Genomic DNA, 21245 nt, shown 5'->3' with positions numbered 1-21245 from the left:
AGTGTTTTTTAGTAAAAGTTTTCTGAACATATTCTACAATATATGTTCAGAAGCAAGAATGCTTTAAACTCATCGGAAATTTTCTGTTGGGTATCTATTTTATTTTCCTTAAACACAGATAAAAATAAAAGTCTAGTCAAAACTCTAGATTGGATTTGCAATGTTATGTAAGCAATTAAATGAAATCAATGGATTATTTTCCTTTTATTGAATAAGTAATTAAATGATTATTTGTACTCTAAAAAGTGTGTATATACTCTAAAAATCTATTACATATTTATTGTCACAATGTGTCATGTATATTGAGATATATTAGTAAGTAAGCAAAATTGTCACTTTCATAAAAATTATGTTCTGTTAGGAGGTCCTTCAATGTAAATATTTGGTAATCTTGTGAATAAATGCATCATTACAATTTAGTTTTGTACTATTATGTTATGGAAACTAAACTGCGCGTTAAGTGCATAAAGAAAATCTTCATTAAGGTAAGGGTCACAGCTTTTCTTGACAGGCTATTCTTTTATTATTATAATTATTTATGCTGTATCATGTCATCTGCAATGAGTGACAGTTTTACTTCTTCTCTTCCAATTTGGATGTTTTTATATATTTTTCTTGTCTGATTGTTATGACTTTAACTTCCAATATTATGTTAAAGAAAAGTGGCAAGTGTGGGTATCCTTGTCTTGTTCCTGATTTTAGAGGAATGATTCAGCTTTTCATGTGTTGATGCTGGCTATGGATTTGTCATAAATGACCTTTATTATGTGGAGATATGTGTCCTCTTTACCAACTTGATTAGAGTTTTTAGCATGAATGAATGCTGATATTTGCCAAATGCTTTTTCTGCATCTATTGAGATGATCATATGATTTTCACCCTTCTTTTTGTTGATGTGATGTATCACATTGGTTACTTTGTGAATATTGAACTATTCTTGGATCCCTAGAATAAACTACATTAGATCATGCTGTATGAAACCTTTTTATATATTGTTGAATTTTGCTTGCTAACTTTTGATGAGGGGTTTTGCATTTCTATTCATAAAGGCTATTATTTGAAGGTAGTTTTTAATCTTAGATTTAAAGATAGAGTAATAGAAAAAAACCTATTACTTAAGAAGCTAAATTTACTGTACAGGCAAGAAGTGTTAGGTCAGAACTCCTCAACCTGACTCCTGAGACTCCTCATTTTCAAGTTGTCAGAGCATTGTAGTGAGGATACCTCCTAGTCACTCTTGTCTCTATTCTCCATCCACAAATGTGTGCTTGAGGTCACCCAATGAGAACTGCATTGCACACTGGGATACCACCTTATTGAATGGCAGAAGATGTCTTATTTTCCTTTTAACTTTTATTTCATATTGGAGTTGTGTGTATGTGTGTATTCTCAGTCATGTCTGACTCTTTTGTGACCCCATGGACTGTAGCCCGCCAGGCTCCTCTGTCCATGGGATTACCCAGGCAAGACTACTGGAGTGGGTTGCCATTTACTCCTCCATGGGATCTTCCTGATCTAGGGATCAAAACCACGTCTCTTGCATCTCCTGCACTGGCTGATGGATTCTTTACCACTGGGCCACCTGGGAAGCCCAGTTGATTAACAATGTTGTGTTAGTGATACATGTATAACAAAGTGATTCAGTTATGCATGTATCTATTATTTGTCAAATTCTTTTCCCATTTACCATATTACAGAATCTTGAGCAACTTTCCCTTACAATAGGTCCTTATTGGTTATCAATTTTAAATATAACAATGTTATGTGTAAATTCCAAACTCCCAGTCTATCCCTTCCCACTCCACCTTTCTCTCCTGATAACCATAAGCTTTTCTCTAAATTTGTGTGTCTGTTTCTGTCTGGTAGAAAAGTTTATTTGTACCTACTTTTTTAGATTCCACATATAAGAGATACATATAATATTTGCTTTTCTCTATCTGACTTAACTTTTCCTTAGATCATATTGTGATTATAAGTTGCCTGCAAAATTAAGTTGTAAACCAGAGTAAAAGTTTGTGAAGAAGCATAATATTTAATGACTAGTAATATTTTTGTGATTATTAACTGTAAACAACAACCATATGATTGCTAACATGTACAGCAATGTTTTCTGGACAGCTAATAAAATCCTGCATATAATTAAAATTATTAAACTATTCAAATGATTTTTTTTTTTTTTTTTTTTTTTTTACATCTCACCATGTTTATTGAATTTATCATAAAGGAGGTAGTGAGGGGAGGGAAGCACTTGAGAGTCAGGACCCACATTAGACACTGGGGAGAGAAAAATTAAATTAAATCAAGGGGATCATGGGGGAAGAGTCAGAGGGAGCCTTGCCCACCTTTCAACATCAAATCAAGAAATATGGGGGAAAGCAAAGGATCGGGAGAGAGGAGAGACAGACACTGTCTTTAGTCCATCCTCCTCTCCCAGAGCTGGGAGTTAGGATGCTACTGAGGGAGCAGTTCAGAGCACAGGTTCTCCCATCCTATGCAAAGATGTTACTCCTCCACACATCCTCGTGGAAAGTGACCAGGGTTGGCCTTAGCCAACAGAAATGAAGGGCTGGGGGGGGGGGGGGGGCGGTGGTGTCCAGGAGTAAGGAAGGGTCAGCAGGGACCCCCAATACTGATTCTCCTCTGGCTGATGGTAGGCAGGAAGGAGACACAGCTCAAATACTGAGCAGCCAGAAAAAGAAGAAGATGGCGAGAAACAGGAAGAGGGAGTCCTGCCAGCTGGAGGCCGGGTGACCCTGTCCCAGATCCACACCTGTACCCCGACGGAACGGTTCATGGGTATTGAAGACGGTGGTGAAAAAGCCAAAGGGAAAAGCACCAACACCAAATGAGAAGTGAAAGCCCCCAGTATCGCCAAATGGCTGGAATCCCCCTCTGCTCTCAGGAGCGGGTCGCTGGCCCTGGGGGCGGGGTGGGGTTTTCAATCTGGGATCCTGGGGCTTCTGGCTCCCTCGCCCATAGAGGGGGACAACATTTTCTCTGCTGATCCCAGCTTTGCACACTGGGCACTCTTGCCTCTCTGGCCGTGTCTCCAGCCACTGATGAAGACAGGGCCAACAGTACAGGTGGCCACACACACTGACCACAGCTTCCCGAGCAGTCTCCAAACATATATTACATTCGAAGGTCGCGCCCGCCCCGCCCCGCTCGCGGTTTGGCCCTTCGGTGCCCCCGTCCTCCTCCTCCGCTGCTGCCATGGCCGGTACTCTCAAATGATGTTTTATTTGTTATATAAAATGTGTTCTACTTTTTACACTCAATTTTGCTAGCCTAGTGATAATTTATGTCTTTATATATGCAAAGTATAGGTAAATGTATATCTATTTATCTACCTAAATATGTATATATACATTTATATATGCAATATATAGATAAAATAGGATATATTTCATCAACTCAGACTACTGAAAGATCAGAAGAAGTCATGTGAGTGCATTTTTGACTTTTTTTTTTAAGGTAAAAACAGTACAAAAGGTGAACAATTCAAATTGTCTTATATGTCTTTATGCTATCTTTCTTCTGAAAATAATCCAAAATGATTAATTTGATTCAGTCTAGTTAATATTCTCCCACACTTGTTTTTCATGTTCTACAGGAAAACTTTTAAGCTTAATATACCTAATTATCTAGGCAGTCATTGAACTTGCCAGCAGAAATTTGTATTGGGATTTATAAAAAACTCCTAAAGAATGGAGCCTGAGTAGATATAAGGAAAGTTAAGAATGTGATTTTTTTGGACTGTCTGTTATATCTATTATCATGAGATTTCTCGTATGTTTCAAAAATTTGATTTTCTTAAAGCAGCTATAGAGAATTGGCAGTTTATTTTATCAAGAGCTGAAAGGCACTTCAGATTCTGAAGTAAAAATGTAAAGGTCATAAAGAGTTTTCAAACAATGATTTGAAGAGAATTCAATGTGAAGAAGACATTTTTTTCTTCCTTTCCTCAGAGCTGACAGCTATTTTTCATGAAATGGAAGTATATCAGTTCAGTTCAGTTCAGTTCAGTCACTCAGTCATGTCCAGCTCTTTCTTTGCGACCCCGTATGCTAAGTCACTTCAGTCGTTGTCCAACTCTGTGCGAGACCCCGTATAGTAGATAATAAATAAGTAAAACAGGAAAATGTTATTTTTTCCAGTTATACCTGACTGGCAGTTGGTTGGTAAAAATGAATAATTACTTTTAAGTCAAGTGAAGCTTGTATTGACATCCTTCCAAGACCCAGATTCTCCACCTAGATAAAAGCTGAACTTCTTTTAGATCCTCTACAAAGTTGTGACAGTTGCATTTATCCATTGTTAATTCATTTAACATAGAATTACAATAACCAAGATACTCAGAATCATGAGAAGATAAGGTGATTTTATCTGTTTATTTATTTATGAGAAAATAGAGAAAAAAAGAGACTCTAGTAGCTAGCCAGCTTCCACTGAAACATAGAGTTTTAACAACCAAAAAATTTAATCTAGTTGTACTTGGCTTAGTTGTTGTCCATCTGGATCAGTGGTAAAGAATTCACCTGCCAATGCAAAATACATAGATTTGATCCCTGGGTCAGGAAGAGTCCTTGGAAAAGGAAATGACAACTAACTTCAGTACTCTTGCCTGTGAAATTCCATGGACAGAGGAGCCTGGTGGGCTACAGTCCATGGGGTCACAAAGGAGTTGGACATGACTTAGGGACTAAACAACAACATTTGAGTTAGTTATTGAGAATGAACAACATTTAGAAGTTAAATATGTCATATTTTAATAGTTATTTTGGATAAAAATATTCATGAATGAAGGAAATAAAAAGTTTGAATAAAATTGAAAGCATAATATTTGATAGCATTCTATTTGAATAAAATTAAGAGTGTAACAATTATACAGGAAAATATTAAGTATTTGTCATTCATGAATATCTTCAAAAAAAACACGGAGTCACATTTTTAGTCTCAGTCCCAGCATTCTCCCAGCAGCATCTTACCTTCACATAAGTTGATTTTTCCTTCAGTTCCCAAATTGTCTCCATTGCTGTAGTTTTGAGGAACTTTCTGTATTCCTTGTGGCTAATCAAGGTCTCTTTGTTAAGAGTGAAGCTGCCTTGCTTTTCCAGCTTCTGCCAAAATAAGCAATATCTGGAATAGTCAAAATAATTTTGAAAACTACAAATGAGAGGGGGTGGGAAAAAGGAAATTTAAAGTAACTAAAATAGTTAAATAATTAAAAGGAAATTTAATATAACTCAGAACTAAGGGAAACAGAATCTTATAGAATTGTACGTTTTGAAATTCTATATTTTAGTCTACAACTCTGGATATCTAAGTTAGTCATAGATTGCAGACTTTTGGGGAGATAAACTGAGAATTATAGTTTAAATAATCATAACTGATATAGAAAATATATATAAACATTTTAAAAGTAACATATTCTGCAAAGGTGTATGTACATATATAGAACTGATGCAACTCAGGAGAAAAATGCTATTTATATCAAGTGTATCAAGATGAGTATTCCCATTTCCACTTAATGCTAGCAAACTGAAATATTTATCTTAATACTTAAAATTGTTTTTTCCTAAGAAATTGTCTTCATCTTTTTGTGGCCTCTTTACTTAGGCCTAATTTCAAATTTTCCCAAGTGCCATGCAGAAGCTCATGTGATGGTCATCCAAACATAGGTGAATTGAGGGCATATATGATCCTTTGTAACATCTATTTTGTTATGATGCCTAGGGCTGTTTATTGTAGCTTGTGGACTGAGAAATCAGTTAAAATATCCCAACTGGTAGCACCACGTTTTCCATTCTAAACATATTCAGGTATGTTCATTCAACTAAATAGAATAAAAGCTCAATCACATAATAAGATAGTTTTAAAAAATAGGGTCAATGTTTCCAGAAAGAACTGAGACAAAAAAATGGTTAAACAAACAATAATAGAATCATAAGATTGATCCAACAACATTTACTGGCAATGAATATAGGCAAGTTTGGGCAAACTAAAACCAATACCACCACCAAAAACCCCACAGACAGACAAACAAACAAAAATGCAAACACCATTGATAGATTTCAGCATGTGGTTAATGTTAAGTTGCTCAGTTGTGTCTGACTAGGTAACCCCATGGACTGTAGCCTACCTGGCTCCTCTGTCCGTGGAATTTTCCAGGCAAGAGTACTAGAGTGGGTTGCCATTTCCTTCTCCGTGATGTGGTTACTTATTATCTATAGGTGAAAACAATATCATAGTCAGAAAGTCTTTGTTGTCCATCACTGAATCTACAAGTAAACAGTAGTGTAATTTAGGTGAGCAATAAGTGCTAAAAAATTTTGTTGAATGAATGAATGAATAAGTGAACAGATTCTTGTTCCTTGCTTTGTCTTTAAATTACATCTAGTACGTACTTAGTTGCTTAGTCATGTCTGACTCTTTGCGACCCCATGGACTTAACCTGCCAGGCTCCTCTGTCCGTGGGGATTCTCCAGGCAAGAATACTGAAGTGGGTTGCCATGCCCTCCCCCGGGGGATTTTCCCAACCCGGGGATCGAACCCAGGTCTCTTGCATTGCAGGCGGATTCTTTACAGTCTGAGTCACCAGGGAAGCCCAGTCTACATAATAGGGAGGTTCTCTGTGAAAAATTTTGATCTGTTGCAGCAGTTTTGTGCTTCTACAAATTATTGCTAAAGTCAAGGAGATCATTGTGCTCCTCTGTGATTTAGATTTACAAGTAGTAAATTTCTGAGAAACTGCTGCTGAAAATGCTATTCTAGGGCAAGAAACCATGGTTTGTTTGCAGAGAGCTTTTCTACTCTCTCTATAAACATGAAAAAATATTAAAAAGGTTCACCTGATATGAAGGCTATGAGTAATTTGTGATTAAGTTGCTTAAAATTATTTTTGTTTACATTTCTATATGAGAATTTCCTAGTTAAAAATTGTTACACCAAATCAGATTTCATGTCGATGCCCCTTAGCTTTTCCTATAAAAATATTTTAAACTAGTTATTTCTTACTACACAAAGCTTGTGTGGTAGGCAAAGTAATGACATCTCAAATATATTCATGTCTTACCTCCAGAATATGTGGCAATGTTGTATTACATGGCAGAGGGGGATTAAGGTTGCAGATGGCATTAAATTTGCTACTCTACTGATTTTTGTAAATAGGATTATCTTGGATTATCCCAGTGGACTCAGTATAATCACAAGGGTTCATAAATTTGGAAAGAGGTAAAATAGTCAGAATCAGAGAGAAGGCAGGAAAAATAACTCAGAGAAAATGATTCAGCCTGATCTTGCTGGTATTAAAGATGAAGGAATGGGGTGACAGTCAAGGAATGCAGGCGACCTGTAGATGCTGAAAAAGACAAGTCAAGGTCTTCCCTAGATCCTACTGAAAGAAATACAGTCATACAGACCTTGGAGATGATTTGGTATCAGTGAGACCCATTGCTGATTTCGACCTGAGATTTGTAAAAAAATAAATTTGTGTTATTTTAAGCATTATGTCTGTGGTAATTTGGTGTAGTAGAAATAAGAAGCTAATACATAGGTTATTAAATATTAAAATACTTTACAAATAGTACGATCTCCTGCTTCGCAGGCAGATTCTTTACCATCTGAGCCACCAGGGAAGCCCAAAGAATTTTAATAAATGTTAAATTTTAATATGAGCATACTGACACCTTTGAATTTTATTTCAATATTTTGAAGAGAAAACTGTGAATTAACATCAATGAATTGTGTGCTGATACAGTCAAGAGGATATGGTGAATTTATGCTCTGGTAATAATCTCTGGTTCAAAATATGACATTAACTAAACAAATACAATGGAGTAAAATCCCTAAGACAGTTGAGCTATGCTGCTGCTGCTGCTGCTAAGTCACTTCAGTCGTGTCCGACTCTGTGCGACCCCACAGATGGCAGCCCACCAGGCTCCCCCGTCCCTGGGATTCTCCAGGCAAGAGCACAGGAGTGGGTTGCCATTTCCTTCTCCAATGCATGAAAGTGGAAAGTGAAAGTGAAGTCGCTCAGTTGTGTCTGACTCTTCGCGACCCCATGGACTGCAGTCTACCAAGCTCCTCCATCCATGGGATTTTCCAGGCAAGAGTACTGGACTGGGGTGCCATTGCCTTTCCCCGCAATTGAGCTATAGAAAAAGGAAAATATCTGGAGATGAGAGAACAATCCACTCTCTTCCCTCACTGCCCAAAGGCAGAAGTGATGTTTAAGCGAACAGATCAGTGATCTAAGATTGTGCGATATTTGCCTCCCATAACAGAAAAGGGATTTCGAAACCAGACTCACTGCTTGAAGCTTGAATCTGCTGGGGACTCCCAAAAAGGCTATATTGTGATAGGAGGCTGAAAAGCTCCTGCCACACTCCCCTCTTTTCAAATATCACCATGTGCCTTGGTGAACTCTATGCCTAATGAAGAAAGACACAGACACAAGATTTTCAAATCCAAATACTTCACTTGCACTGAGGATATATCTGCATTTCACCAGTCTCATGTTGGAGTAATGAACCTAAATCACAATTAATTATAAGACCTATTTCTCAATTTGAGGCCTAGAGTACTAAATGGAGGTAATAACAACTTCAACAGAAAAATAAAACTTTACACAGGAAGAGACAAACACAGAGAGACAAACACAGTGGAGAGAGAGAGACAAAGACAGAGAATAAAATGAAAATAAAAAGTTCTCTTCAAATAATCCTGAAAGCCAAAATTTTAGACCACTTGGGAGAACATAATTCTATGAAAACTATTGAGAAAAGAAAGGATTGGAATAGAAATTCACTTTAAAATATCAATTTTCAAAAATAATCTAAATTACAAATACCAAGGATGTTCAAAGGAAAAAAAAAACGGAGAAACATGTGAGAAAAAAAAATAAAAACAAAATAGAAATTATTAATTAAAAGTTTCAGGGTATTTAATGCCCCTGTTCCCTGTTTCCGGGATGTTCTATGAATTTACTATGTTTACTGTCCAAGACTAGCAAACAATGTTTTAGTTTCAGTTGGACAGGCCCATACAGCTACCTGACCTAGGTCCCAGTAAATGTTCCCCTTCTTTGCCCTAGCAGAAGCAAAGATGCCCTGCTCTTTCTATGCATAGGGTACTGCAAAATTCCTATATGGACCTTTGTAAATATTTTCTTAACTTTTACCTACTCTTTCAGTTTGATTTTGACATGTGTTTCACACTGGGAAAGTTAACAATTGAAGAACTGTATTGAAATGGTTTCAGTAATAGTCCTTTTTTTTTTAAAGAGAGCTTCTGAGTTCAGTTGCTTATATATTTGTGGCATGAATGAGTAAACCTTTTGATGTGGGAGATTAGGCACTACTATCTTGTAACCATAGAAAATAGTTCATGAGCAAATAAAAAATTGATGGCTAAAAGTATCTAATTTATACTACAAGTAAAAGTTTAAAAGCCTTGTTGGTTGCTCTATCTCCTGTATTTAAAGGACAGATAAAGTAAGAACCAATCTCAGGGTCTTTGAGGATTTCTGAGTCATAACATCAATAATACGTCCAATTCTACCAGGACTCTTAAGTTCATATAAGGCAGCGGCAAGGAAGGAGGGCTGCTTGGAGACATGAAATGAGAACTATTAGAAAGAATCAGATAAGTCTGTTCTGTGAGACTTAAGGCGCCTTAAGGTGCCTCAAGCCTGAAATTCCCTTGCCAGACAAACTATTTTTCCTCACTCTTTGAAGGAACTAGTTTTCCCCGAGTAACAATTTCCGAGGACTGCCCATGGCGTGGCTCACCATTCAATGTTCTTCAAGATCCAAATCCATGACCCTTCATTACTTCCATTCTATAGTGATACGGATATCAAACTATCACAGTTACAGAAATATAAACAAATAATATTGAAGATGACCTATAAGTGAAAACATATCCCCCAATATGGGTGTTTGCTTTCATCAATTGATATAAGTAGAAGTAAGTGTCTCAGGAGGAAATAAGTGGCTCATTCAAAATAAAGAATCGTGACAGTTTAGTAAAGTGAATATTTATAAAAGCTTTCAAGCCTTGTTGAAAAGATGCACAGTTACTTCTGTGGTCACTGACTTTTGTTGACAATAGACAATGTTGGATGATGATGCAATGGATTAAGTTTCCTATAATCAGTGGAAATAAAGGGATACCAGAGTAGTTGAGGCCAGGTTATAGCTGTGAACCATCAAAGGCAAAGATAATTGCAATTATCAAAATAAGCCATGGTTATGAACACATGAGCTTATCTAACCTATCAGGCATCTGTGAGTATGGCTAACTGGTCACAGGATCAAGAGATAATATAAGATATAGAAAAGCTTACCAAGTTGTTGCTTCACATACAAATTGGCAAATAATAAAAATAATAATTAGTATCTTTAAGGAAGTGTTCTATAACACAACTGCTGCTGCACATCTTACATTTGTCCTGCTACCATGTACATAGGTGACTAAACATCAGAGAAAGAAAGAAATCCCTAAACCCTTAGGGACTATGAGATGCTGACTCTAAAATGATGTTAATCTTTAGCAATAAGTGGGCTCTTAATCAGATGGGAGATTTGTGAAGGTGAGATGATAGATGAAGTTCTGGCTTGAATCTGACTAGCAATGGATATAGTGGGACTGCAAATTGTCCTTGTGGTTAATTATCTAGCTTCAGATTACATAATATATCTTGATATATTTTGCTTGTGTCATATCCCATATTGATTTCTGACCTAGGAAGCATATTTATCATTATAGAGTGTGGTTATATGGCAGACAGTTAATAAATGAAGTATTGTGCTCATCTAGAGCAGAATAGGTATATTGAATCTACAGAACACAGTCCCCAGAGTCATATTTAGAATAAACACACCAGATAATTCACACATTGTGGTTTGGATCTTTGTCCTGTTGATTAAGAGCTAATGCTGTGAAATGGCTAAGTGAAGTTTTACAATGGATTACCTCTCCCGATCAAGATATTAAATAAAAACAACAATACTTGCCTGAAGGAATGGCAGAAAATAGATCCTACCCTTAAATGATAAAGGATGCAAGAGTGCTTGAATCCATGATGTCTTCATTTCTGTCACTGGTCCTGATCCCTGCAAAAACTAGAATGATCCTGAAGGATGAAGTGCACTGCTGTGTGCTCAAACAGATAATAAGCTAATTGCAGACCCTGTGTCCAAAGTGGGTTATTTTCCATAGCTGATAAAGTCTGCGGTACATGGTATGTGCCTACTGACTGAGTGAAAAATTTGTGTCTGTCCATATTGCAAAAGAAATTGAAAAACAATTCTCATTCTATTAGAATGAGCAGCAATTTAAAGGTGTACTTTTGACCTAGGTTATTATTAAGGCTTTCCCTCTCTGTCATAATATAATAAAGACCTGGAACCTGTGCACATCCTAAAGAACAGAGCACTGGTCTAGCACATGACTGTCATCCTGCTAATCAGAACAGATGAACAGGGAATTCCTGGTAGCCCTGTGGCTATGACCCTGTGCTTCCACTGCAGGGGGTACGGGGAGTATGTGTGATCCTCACTTGGGGATCTTGCAACTGCATGGCACAGCCCAAGAACAAACAAAATAACAGATGAACAATATTTGTATAGAATGTTAGAGATAAGACACTGGCATAGCAGAGGATGAAGATAAACTTCATAAAGGCCTAAGAATTTTTCTATCAGTAGATTTTAAGGGTTAGATTGATTAGACTATATGCTCTGGGGAAACTCTCACACATATGTACAATAAGAGAGAAAATATAGCTTTTGCACAATTTTTAATAGTGCAAAGTAGGAAATATAAATGCTTATTTGCAGGAAAATGCATGTTATAGTACTTTCATACAATATTCTAATGGACATTAACCAGAGCACATTTAATTTAGTAGAGGTAAATTCAGCACATAAATTTGAATGAAAAAAATTCTTCAGAACAATATATGCATAGCCATATTTTACCTTTAAATATATGAGTTGAAAAAAGTTTTATGGAACCAATGATACTAAATTATAAAAGAACATATAGTGAAATGATACATCTGAAATTGTGATAGTGGTGACTTCTAGAATAAAAGGGAGATATATCAGAAAGCGTATAGGCACATAGGGAACTTCAAATATGTCTATAAAATTTCATTTAGTTAAAACATTAAATCTTAAATACTTATGACAGCGATAATATTTTATTAAGATAAATTGTTGGTATGCAAATGTCTGTTTCATTGTTTAACATGTCTACTTATATATTTGAAATATGTAATCATGGAAGGACTCTCCAGGTGTTCCAGTGATAAAGAATATGCCTGCCAGTGCAGGAGACATAGGAGACATGGCTTCAGTCCCTGAGTTGAGCTGATCCCCTGGGGCAGGAAATGGCAACCTACTCCAGTTTTCTTGCCTGGAAAATTCTATGGAGAGAGGAGCCTGGTGGTCTACAGTCCATGGGGTTGCAAAGAGTCGAACATGACTGATTGATTGAGCGAGCACACATGCAATCATCTAAATAATAAAAATAAAATATTTTATATTAAAAAACATGTTTTAGATCAACTCTGTGAAACACCATATCTGAGTGCAAAACAAGCCAGTTTTCAGTTCTTGATTCTGCAACGTTCAGGAGCACCCTGTCCTCTGATCTCCAAAGTCTTTTCCTTAGCCTCTGGCAGTTTATGTCATTGCTAGACTCCTGCCACAATATCTTGATACTCTTTGACCTCCTGCATCTCAGCGCATCATAACATTCTAGAATTGAAATAGACTAGTGACTCAAGTGGTAAAGAATCCACCTGCAATGCCAGATACCTGGGTTCGATTCCTAGGTTGGGAAGATTCCATGGAGAAGGGAGCAGCTACCCACTCCAGTACTCTGGCTTGAAGAATCCCACCGACTGTATAGTCCTTGGGGTTGTGAAGAGTCGGACATGATTGAGTGACTTTCACTTCGCTTCACTTCAGATCACATCATATTAACTAAATTATACAGGAGTGGAAACATTTTTAATAATATTTTTGGTTATTCATTTATATCAAATGTTACAGGATATGGTAAATAAAGTAAGTATCATCTTCACTACATAGTTTCGTATCCCTTCAAACTAGTTTTTTTAACTGTCCAAATAAAACTGATTTATAAAAAAATTTTATTGCTTTGGTTTCAATTGTAGATAGCTTTAATTCCTTTTGCATTAGGAAGAATATAGATAAATAAAGATAGAGAGATAGATATATTCTGGTCTCTGTTAAGTACCTTCATAAATCAACATAGTTATTTCCATATTCAAGTATTCTAGACTCAATTTTAAGCATGATAGATTTAAATTGATGAGAAAATTCACGTTCCTTATGGAGTTAGCATCTTTATGAAATGAAGCTAAGCTAGTGTCTAAAGTGCTATCTCTCAGAATTAATTAACATGCAGATATTATATACAGTATGTGAAATGCCCTTCATGTAAGTCTGGTCACAGGGTAGCTATATTATATAGTAATATTTATGTATACAAGAGCAGAAAGGAAATGATAATTTATATTAAGTCAACAAAATTAGGACACAAACTATAAGGTCACAAGGTAGCTATATTATATAGTAAAATAGTAATATTTATGTATACAAGAGTAGAAAGGAAATGATAATTTATCTTAAGTCAGCAAAATTAGGACACAAGCTATAATACACATATATACACATATATGTGTGTGTGTATATATATATATATATGATCCAATGGAGGTTTTTAAATTATTTTTATTCATTTTATGCAAGTTCTTTTTTAACTGAGGTGTTCATTTGAAAGCAGATGGAAAGATCATTTCCTGGAGCTGAAAACAGTTCTAGGATGATAATAGTAAGGCTTATCATTTTCTAATATTAGTTTCTAAAGTGGCTCAGTAGTAAAGAATCTGCCTGCAATGCAGGAGATGCAGGTTTGATTCCTGGCTGGGGAAGACCCCTTGAAGAAGGAAATGGCAACCCATTTCAGCATTCTTGCCTGTGAAATTTCATGGACAGAGGAGCCTGGTGGGCTACAGTCCATAAGGTCATAAAAAGAGTCAGACAAGACTTAGCAACTAAACAACAGTTAAGTCTCAAAGCATTGACTTGACTGAAACCATTTAGCCATGCTGCTCCAGCATTATAGGTCTTCTGTTTCTGATACCCTTAAACAAACTACCTTGTATGATTTCTTCCTCCACCATTTTCCTCATATTTGACTGACTACTATTCTAAGTCTTCCAACTGATGCTCAGTAAAACTTGCCATTCCAGGAAATGATAGATCTTAAAGCTTGTTTACAACTTCAAAGAGTATCTGCTTTTGATACTGACTTAATAGTATTGCTATAAATTGTAAAATATTGAAATACTTTAGAGAGAGCTTCTTGAATTTTCTCACCCTATAAACCACAATTGTGACAGTCATAGTCCAACAGGATTTCTTCAGTTGACAAAGAATAATAACAGGAAAGAACCTTTATCTATGTCCTTTACTATGTATATTAGTAAAACGTTGTAGGTGACAGAACATACTGAGTTGGAAACACTGTGCATTTTTTATAAGTCTGAAACAAAATATAAATATTCATGGTTCTTTTACTAAGAAGTTGGAAAAAGACCTCCTGTTGTGTGCTAAGTCACTCAGTCGTGTCCAACTCTTTGAGACCCTATGGACTGTAGCCTGCCAGACTCCTCTGTTCATGGAAGAATTGAGTTGAATGTGATTTATGGAAATGGTCATTATTTGTAATTGATTATGAATGATATAAGTTCTTCCATTCTCATCTCTGGAAACTGCTGTCTGCTTATCTTAGGTCTGTCTCCAATGTCATTTTCTTGCGTCTGAATCCTTACTTGAAAAAAAAATTATTTTTCATATTTGCATTTGCTCAAATTTGGCCCCAGTGGCTCAGCAGTAAAGAATCTGCCTGCAATGCAGGAGCCACAGAAGATGTGACTTTGATCCCTGGGTTGGGAAGATAACCTGGAAGAGGGCATGGCAACCCACTCCAGTATTCTGCCTGGAGAATCCCTTGGACAGAGAAGCCTGGCAGACTATAGTCCATAGGATCGCAAAGAGTCGGACATGACTGAAGTGATTTAGCAAGCAAATTTGACTTTAATTACAAATGTTATGAACTTTTTTATAGAAAATTTATAATAAATCTTACTAAGAGGCCTAAGTACCTCCATTCACAAAGGCTGAAATCCTGATTTATTTGGAAGCTGTTTTTCTTTTCATCATTTCTACAAGCATTACCATTATAAGAAACCAAACTATTCCATAAACAAATACTGCATCCGAATCAGTTTCCAGGCAAGTCACTGTTCTGGTGATGTAAGTGTCAATAAAAACACACAGTTTTTTCTCCCTGTAACTCAGAATTTAGTTGTTGGGCTGTGTGTGTGTGTGTGTGTGTGTGTGTGTGTCTATGCACGTGTACGGTAATAAAAATTCCTTAAGTTCTTACTATGGGTGCTAAGATCTTTAAAATGTACACACATTTTTTTTTCTCATTTAATTTTTACAAAAAGCTATAAAGTTGGTTTTATTATCTGCATTGCACAAGTCAGGAATGCATAACCCAATGAGATTAAGTGTACTGAATAGCTCTTGTTTTACTGATTCCCTTAATGAAAACCAGTATTAATTTGGAGAGAGATGGTTTATTTCTGTCCCTTGAGTGAAGTCCTCCAGGGTTTTATATTCAGCAGCTAGAGGTTTATTCATGAAACCTTTATTCATGAAAGACTGAAAGCAAGCTTTTTTTTTTTTTTTTTTTTATCTTCGGAGGTTTTGAGTTCAGCTCTTAAATTCTTGCCTCAGGCAGCTTCAAACTATGGCAAATGCCTTGACAGGAAGACTGGTAATGTGCTTGTGGAAGATTCAAAGCACTGTAAGACTGTGGGAAATACCACAACATCTCATAGCTTCTAACCAGATTCTCCACCTGCAGGCTAAACAGAGCCCAGGTTTTTGGCAAAGGGAAATCTGATTATGAGTTTGACCGCATGGTTTCCATTTGGAAATGACTGTTCTGAATGACTGCCAAAAAGCTCTTCAGTTTTTCTTCTAAGTGGAGTCCATTTGCCTGGGTCACAAGATCAACTCATGCCTAGAATGACTAAAGCTCCTAGGGAAGAAATTAATCCATTTTTTCAGTTGCAGAAACAGAAGTGTTGCTTAACACTTAAATCCTTTATTTTGACCTGCAGTGATTTCTTTTATATTCTTTTGAGTTCTGTAACATATTAATTGATCCTGCATCTGGAAGGGCATGATTTTTTTTCCCCCTCTGCATACTTATTTTTCTGTGTTTCTAGATGAAAACATCTCTTTTCCTGGCTTTTCCCAATCTAACAACCTCTTAGTTCCTCCATTTTCTCTGCATTTTGTCTTAGATTATATCCTATTTCATTTTGCCTACTTTCTAGACCTTACCCTACACTAAAAAACTAAAAAGCTGTCCTACTTCATGACCCACAAACTGAAATAATGCTTTTAAATCTAGGTCCTCAAAATGATTCAAAGAAACAAAAACCATTCCATTGTATAAATTTGGGAGGTTTCAAGTGTCAATTTTCCCATCTTGCCTTACTTCATTTTAACTGCCAGTCTTCTGTCTTCTTCTGACCTTTCTGCCCTGTGTACCTGAGGTAAAATTTTTCATTTTCTCTCATTTTCCTCAAGCCCCTATGCTAATTGTATACCTGAGATTTACAGAGAATGTAGGTTTCTGGTGTACTCTCTCAAGGTAGAGTCTTCACATAAATAATCTAATCTGAATCTACTTACATATTTGTTTCTTTTCCTCACCTTCATGAAAGAAAATCCTTTTTTCTGATTAAGCCTAATCTTTTTATATCTTTATTGAATCAAAATTCTTACTCCTTCAGAGACCTGGCTATGTCTATTTAATTTCTTCTCCAAGAGTAACTTTAATTTCTGGATTTTTATTTTTAGCTTAAAACCATTTATAAATTTCTCATAGGAAAACAAATTTTGCATCAAGACATATTTGCTATTTATGTATGTGAATATACTATACATATATAGTATCTCATAACTTTAATTCTGTTAAATAATGAGGCAAATTAGCTAGTATGTACACCAAATCTGTTCTTCAAACAGATTTCTTTTGGTTATAACTGAAAAAAATTAAAAGGAAGAAAATAATAGAGCCATATTTTAAAAATCAAAAATTATAGACAATCTGACAAATGTTAATGGATCCACATTAACACATTAATGATCCATTTTTACAATGTGATAAAATGACTCCTGTTAAAATAATAATATCCCCAAAACCTTGTAATTAATAGAAATATCTGATCTCATAGCAGAATGTATACTAGGTTCCCATGAATGTATATCAGGAAAGGCATACATACACAAATTATTAATATGGAATTAAGTAAGTAAGAAGTTTAATTCCTTTGTTCTAAATATCTAAAGTGACTATGAATTATTTGTTCAATTTTTATAAATACTAAAATATGCTAAAGGATAATGAAGAAATCCAAGCAATTTCTCATTCAAACTCATGTCCTCCTCAAATATAATTTGACTTTTTTTCCTTTTCAAACTGATTTTTAATCATTTGCTTCTCAAATTGAAGTCTTTCCCCATCCACTACTCCTAATAAATTTATTCTTACTAATGTTGAACTTTATCTTCCTAAGCCTCCCAGTAGTAAATAATATTTTATAAACTATCATTTGTTTTCTTACTTTTACATCATTCAGTTCTTACCACTTCACTGCTCTTTCCTTCCCAATTTTGTTTTTATTGAATCATCTTCCCCCATCTTTGTTTCTCTTGTGGTATCTTCCAGTTTTCTCCCTGAAAAGGCTTTTTATCTCTCCCTGTAACCCCTTCTTTAACTTTTTGCTTTGTATATTCTCCTTAGGTGATGTTACAGAATCTAATGAGTACTAGTTCCATTTAATTATCTGCTGGTCTCTCTCTTTATCACTTTCTCATTAATATTTTCTCTCTCTCATTCATTCTCAAATAACTCTCCCTGTCTCCCCTCTCTTTTTCAGACACACAGGCCCTGTTGAGTCTGAGAGAGGTATATATCACATATGGGTATAGGTCATATATGGACTCTCTTGGAAATAGAGGTTCTCATAGGCTGCGCACTACTCATTATGCCATGGGTCATGGAAGTAGTGATGTACAGATCTGATACTGCTGAATGGACCCTGTGCCCTCTGGCATATTCATCCTATAGGAAGAGAATGGCCTTCCCTCATCTTTTTTCTTTTCCAGATTTCATAGTGAGAAGGGTTAACCCTCTCCCAGACCTCTTGACTATCTCACCTGAGTGAACATCAATGTTCATACACTTAACCAACAGCAGTGACACCAGACATGTGATGAAGTCCAGGGGAGTGATTCTGTTTTACCAAGTATATATAATAAAAGATAGGACCCAAGGGAAACAAGTGGCCAAACTTAGCACTAGATTCCTTGGCCAACAGTTGACCTTATTGGCACTTATAAAAAAATGTATATTTTTGACTGTGCTAGGTCATCATCTCTGTGTGCTGGCTTTCTCTACTTGTGGAGAGCAGGGGCTACTCTCTATTTGTAGCGTGTGAGCTTCTCATTGCAGTGGTTTCTCTTGTGGAGCATGGGCTCTAGAGCAAACAAGCTTCAGAAGTTGTAGCTTGTGGGCTCCAGAATGCAGGATCAGTATTTGAGGCTCATGGACTTAGTCTTAATTGCCCCGCAGCCTGTGGGATCTTCCTGACCAGATTGAACAAGTATCCCCTGCATTGCAAGGTGGATTCTTAACCACTAGACCACCAGGGAAGTCCTATATGAACTCCTTTTAGCTCTGTCTCTTGCCCCTTGTGGATACAAGCTGATAAGAAAGGCAATATTTTCCATCCTCTGGCACTAGTGGAAGGCGCAAACTACACATCCCTCTGCCCATGTAGGGGAACTCTCATCCTCAGCCCAACATCCTAGCCGTAATGAAAACGCTGAAACTGTCTCCTCTCCCTGCTTTCTGAGGCCACTTTGGATTTGCATGAGAAACCTACCCTGCCCTCCCCAGAGACTTCAGTTACAGTTTTAATGAAGTTTTTCATATTCTTATAATATGTGTGTAGTGTCAACAGTGTCAACATCTGAACCATATTTTGGTTGTGTGGGAGGTCCACCCTGCCCTACAGGATGGTTACATCAGGATAATTACAGAATGGGATGCATATTAGTCGAGCTAAAATACGTGAAGCATTTAGGACAGTGTGTGGCCCATAGTGAATATTCACCCTGTTAGCTATTATAAATGCTGTGTACCACTTTTTCTCGCAGTGTGCTAACATCTGAAATATTATGCTAAGGAGAATATAGTTTTTAGCCAAAAGTATAAGCAATGAAGGAGACTTAAGATTCGATCCCTGGGTCAGGAAGATACCCTGGAGAAGGGCATGGGAACCCACTCCTTTACTGCCTGGAGACTCTTACGAAAAGAGAGCCTGGCAGACTACAGTCCATAGGGTTGCAAAGAGTCAGACACAACTGAAGTGACTTAGTATGCACAATAAGCATTTTAAAAATTATTTCTTGAACTTAGACACAGAGAATCACTCCTGAGAGAATATCAAGATATATGGTGGTGACTGCAGTAGCAGCGCTAAGAATGCACCTTTCATGCAGTGTCCTAATACCCTTTTAAAAGCATTAGCATGGATCATGCATATGTTCAGACTTGTGTCTCATTCAGAAAGGTATCACCTCTTGCTTCCAGTTTTCCAAATTTCTGTCATAAGGCCTAACCATTGTATTCAATACAGGAAGAGGGTGTTTATCCTTTCAATCATAAAAAATAAAATATAGAACTCTTCCTGCCACCTATTGTATCTTTCTGCCACATTCCTCACTTAACAGAGCAGCTCCCTTTGATGTGGTACTGACAAATCAAACTGAAACATTTGTAAACCAGACTCACTCTTCTGTTTTCTTTTAACCTTTTTTTTCTAGATTCATTTTCCTTTAGTGATTAGATGAAGCAGATCACTTATACCATTTGCTCAAGATTCCTTTCAATTCCCATCCAGCATGCTAGGATTCTGGATATAATTTCTTTTCTATGGAGGAGGTTCACTGGGGTGTGAAGTTGATTTGTAACTGATTCATGGAGGGAGTGAGGGAAGCCAAAGGTATCAGTTTTACTGATGTGAATCAGGTAACAGAGAATATGATTCTGAGTGTAGCAGCTATACTGGCATCTTCTTATCTCAACTGTAGGTTTTATTTTTGTCATCTTACTCAAGGCAGATTCCTCTGACTCTTGGCTCTTTTCAGTTGGCAATGCAATGTTCAATGGCAATGCAATGACTCTGAATGTTCAATTCTGGATCTGCTCCACTATTCAGATCTCTGATTTTTAGGTTAACTATTACACACATAATAAAAATCATCTGCTCCTTCAAATAAAGTGTATTCTTTAATTCAGTGGATTACACTGAACCACACCTGATAGTGTAATTGTACAGAGCTACTGCAAGAAACAGACACTCAAGGAAATAATCTGAAATTGTTTCTCAGATTTGGGTGATTTTGAAAACAGCAAGAATTTTCTTAACTTGGGTATAAGGCTACTGCTAGATGTTACTATGTGCTGATGTGTTAGGGACTTAAGAGCTTCACCTGTGGTCACCTTATATAAAAGGTATAATAAAGCCAACACTTTGATAAATTGTGTGGCTTCTGCAATAAAACATTTCTTCAAGAAAAGTTGGAATATGAAGTCTGTGGTTGTGGACTGTGATTTATAACACACACAGGAGCTTTAAGGAAGAAAATTACAAACTCATGATTTTAAATTTTCAGTTCAAGAATGGTCACTTAATCATAAAGTCTTTCTGACTTACTTTGATGGTTTAGCCATAAGGCTCACATAGTAAAAAAATCAGATACAGAAGCTGCTCCTTCAGATTGCTGATTTAAAGTCTAGATTGATTTTGAAGCTTCACCATAACAGTTATGTGGACATTATAGTATTAATTGGTAGATTATATTGTATTGAGAATTAGAATAGAGTTGTCAGGTTAAATGAGAAAGACTGAATATGTCTCTCTGAGCTTTATTTTTTTTTTTTTTTTGCCCCAGAATCAGATTTATTTCCTGGTCTGATGCACCAGTTGTCTTGTTTTTGAGCAAACTCCGGGAGATAGTGAAGGACAGCGAAGCCTGATCTGCTGCAGTCAA

At 36.4% G+C, this 21245-nt stretch overlaps 1 protein-coding gene across 1 annotated transcript; it reads right to left on the bottom strand.

The window, feature by feature from the left end:
- Positions 1-2210: 2210 nt before the first annotated feature.
- LOC139036245 (E3 ubiquitin-protein ligase RNF5) lies at positions 2211-3221 on the bottom strand. The gene has a single exon (XM_070471141.1). It carries the CDS (start codon positions 3213-3215, stop codon positions 2673-2675), a length of 543 nt encoding a protein of 180 aa, XP_070327242.1. The 5' UTR covers positions 3216-3221; the 3' UTR covers positions 2211-2672.
- Between the last annotated feature and the right edge of the window lie 18024 nt (positions 3222-21245).

The sequence above is a fragment of the Odocoileus virginianus genome, chromosome 8 (assembly GCF_023699985.2).
Source record: "Odocoileus virginianus isolate 20LAN1187 ecotype Illinois chromosome 8, Ovbor_1.2, whole genome shotgun sequence".
In the NCBI taxonomy this organism is placed as follows: domain Eukaryota; kingdom Metazoa; phylum Chordata; class Mammalia; order Artiodactyla; family Cervidae; genus Odocoileus; species Odocoileus virginianus.
This window is presented reverse-complemented; position numbering and strand designations above follow the sequence as displayed.

Excerpts from the sequence above, each read along its gene's own strand:
- LOC139036245 (XM_070471141.1), bottom strand. The coding sequence starts at position 3,215 with ATGGCAGCAGCGGAGGAGGAGGACGGGGGCACCGAAGGGCCAAACCGC.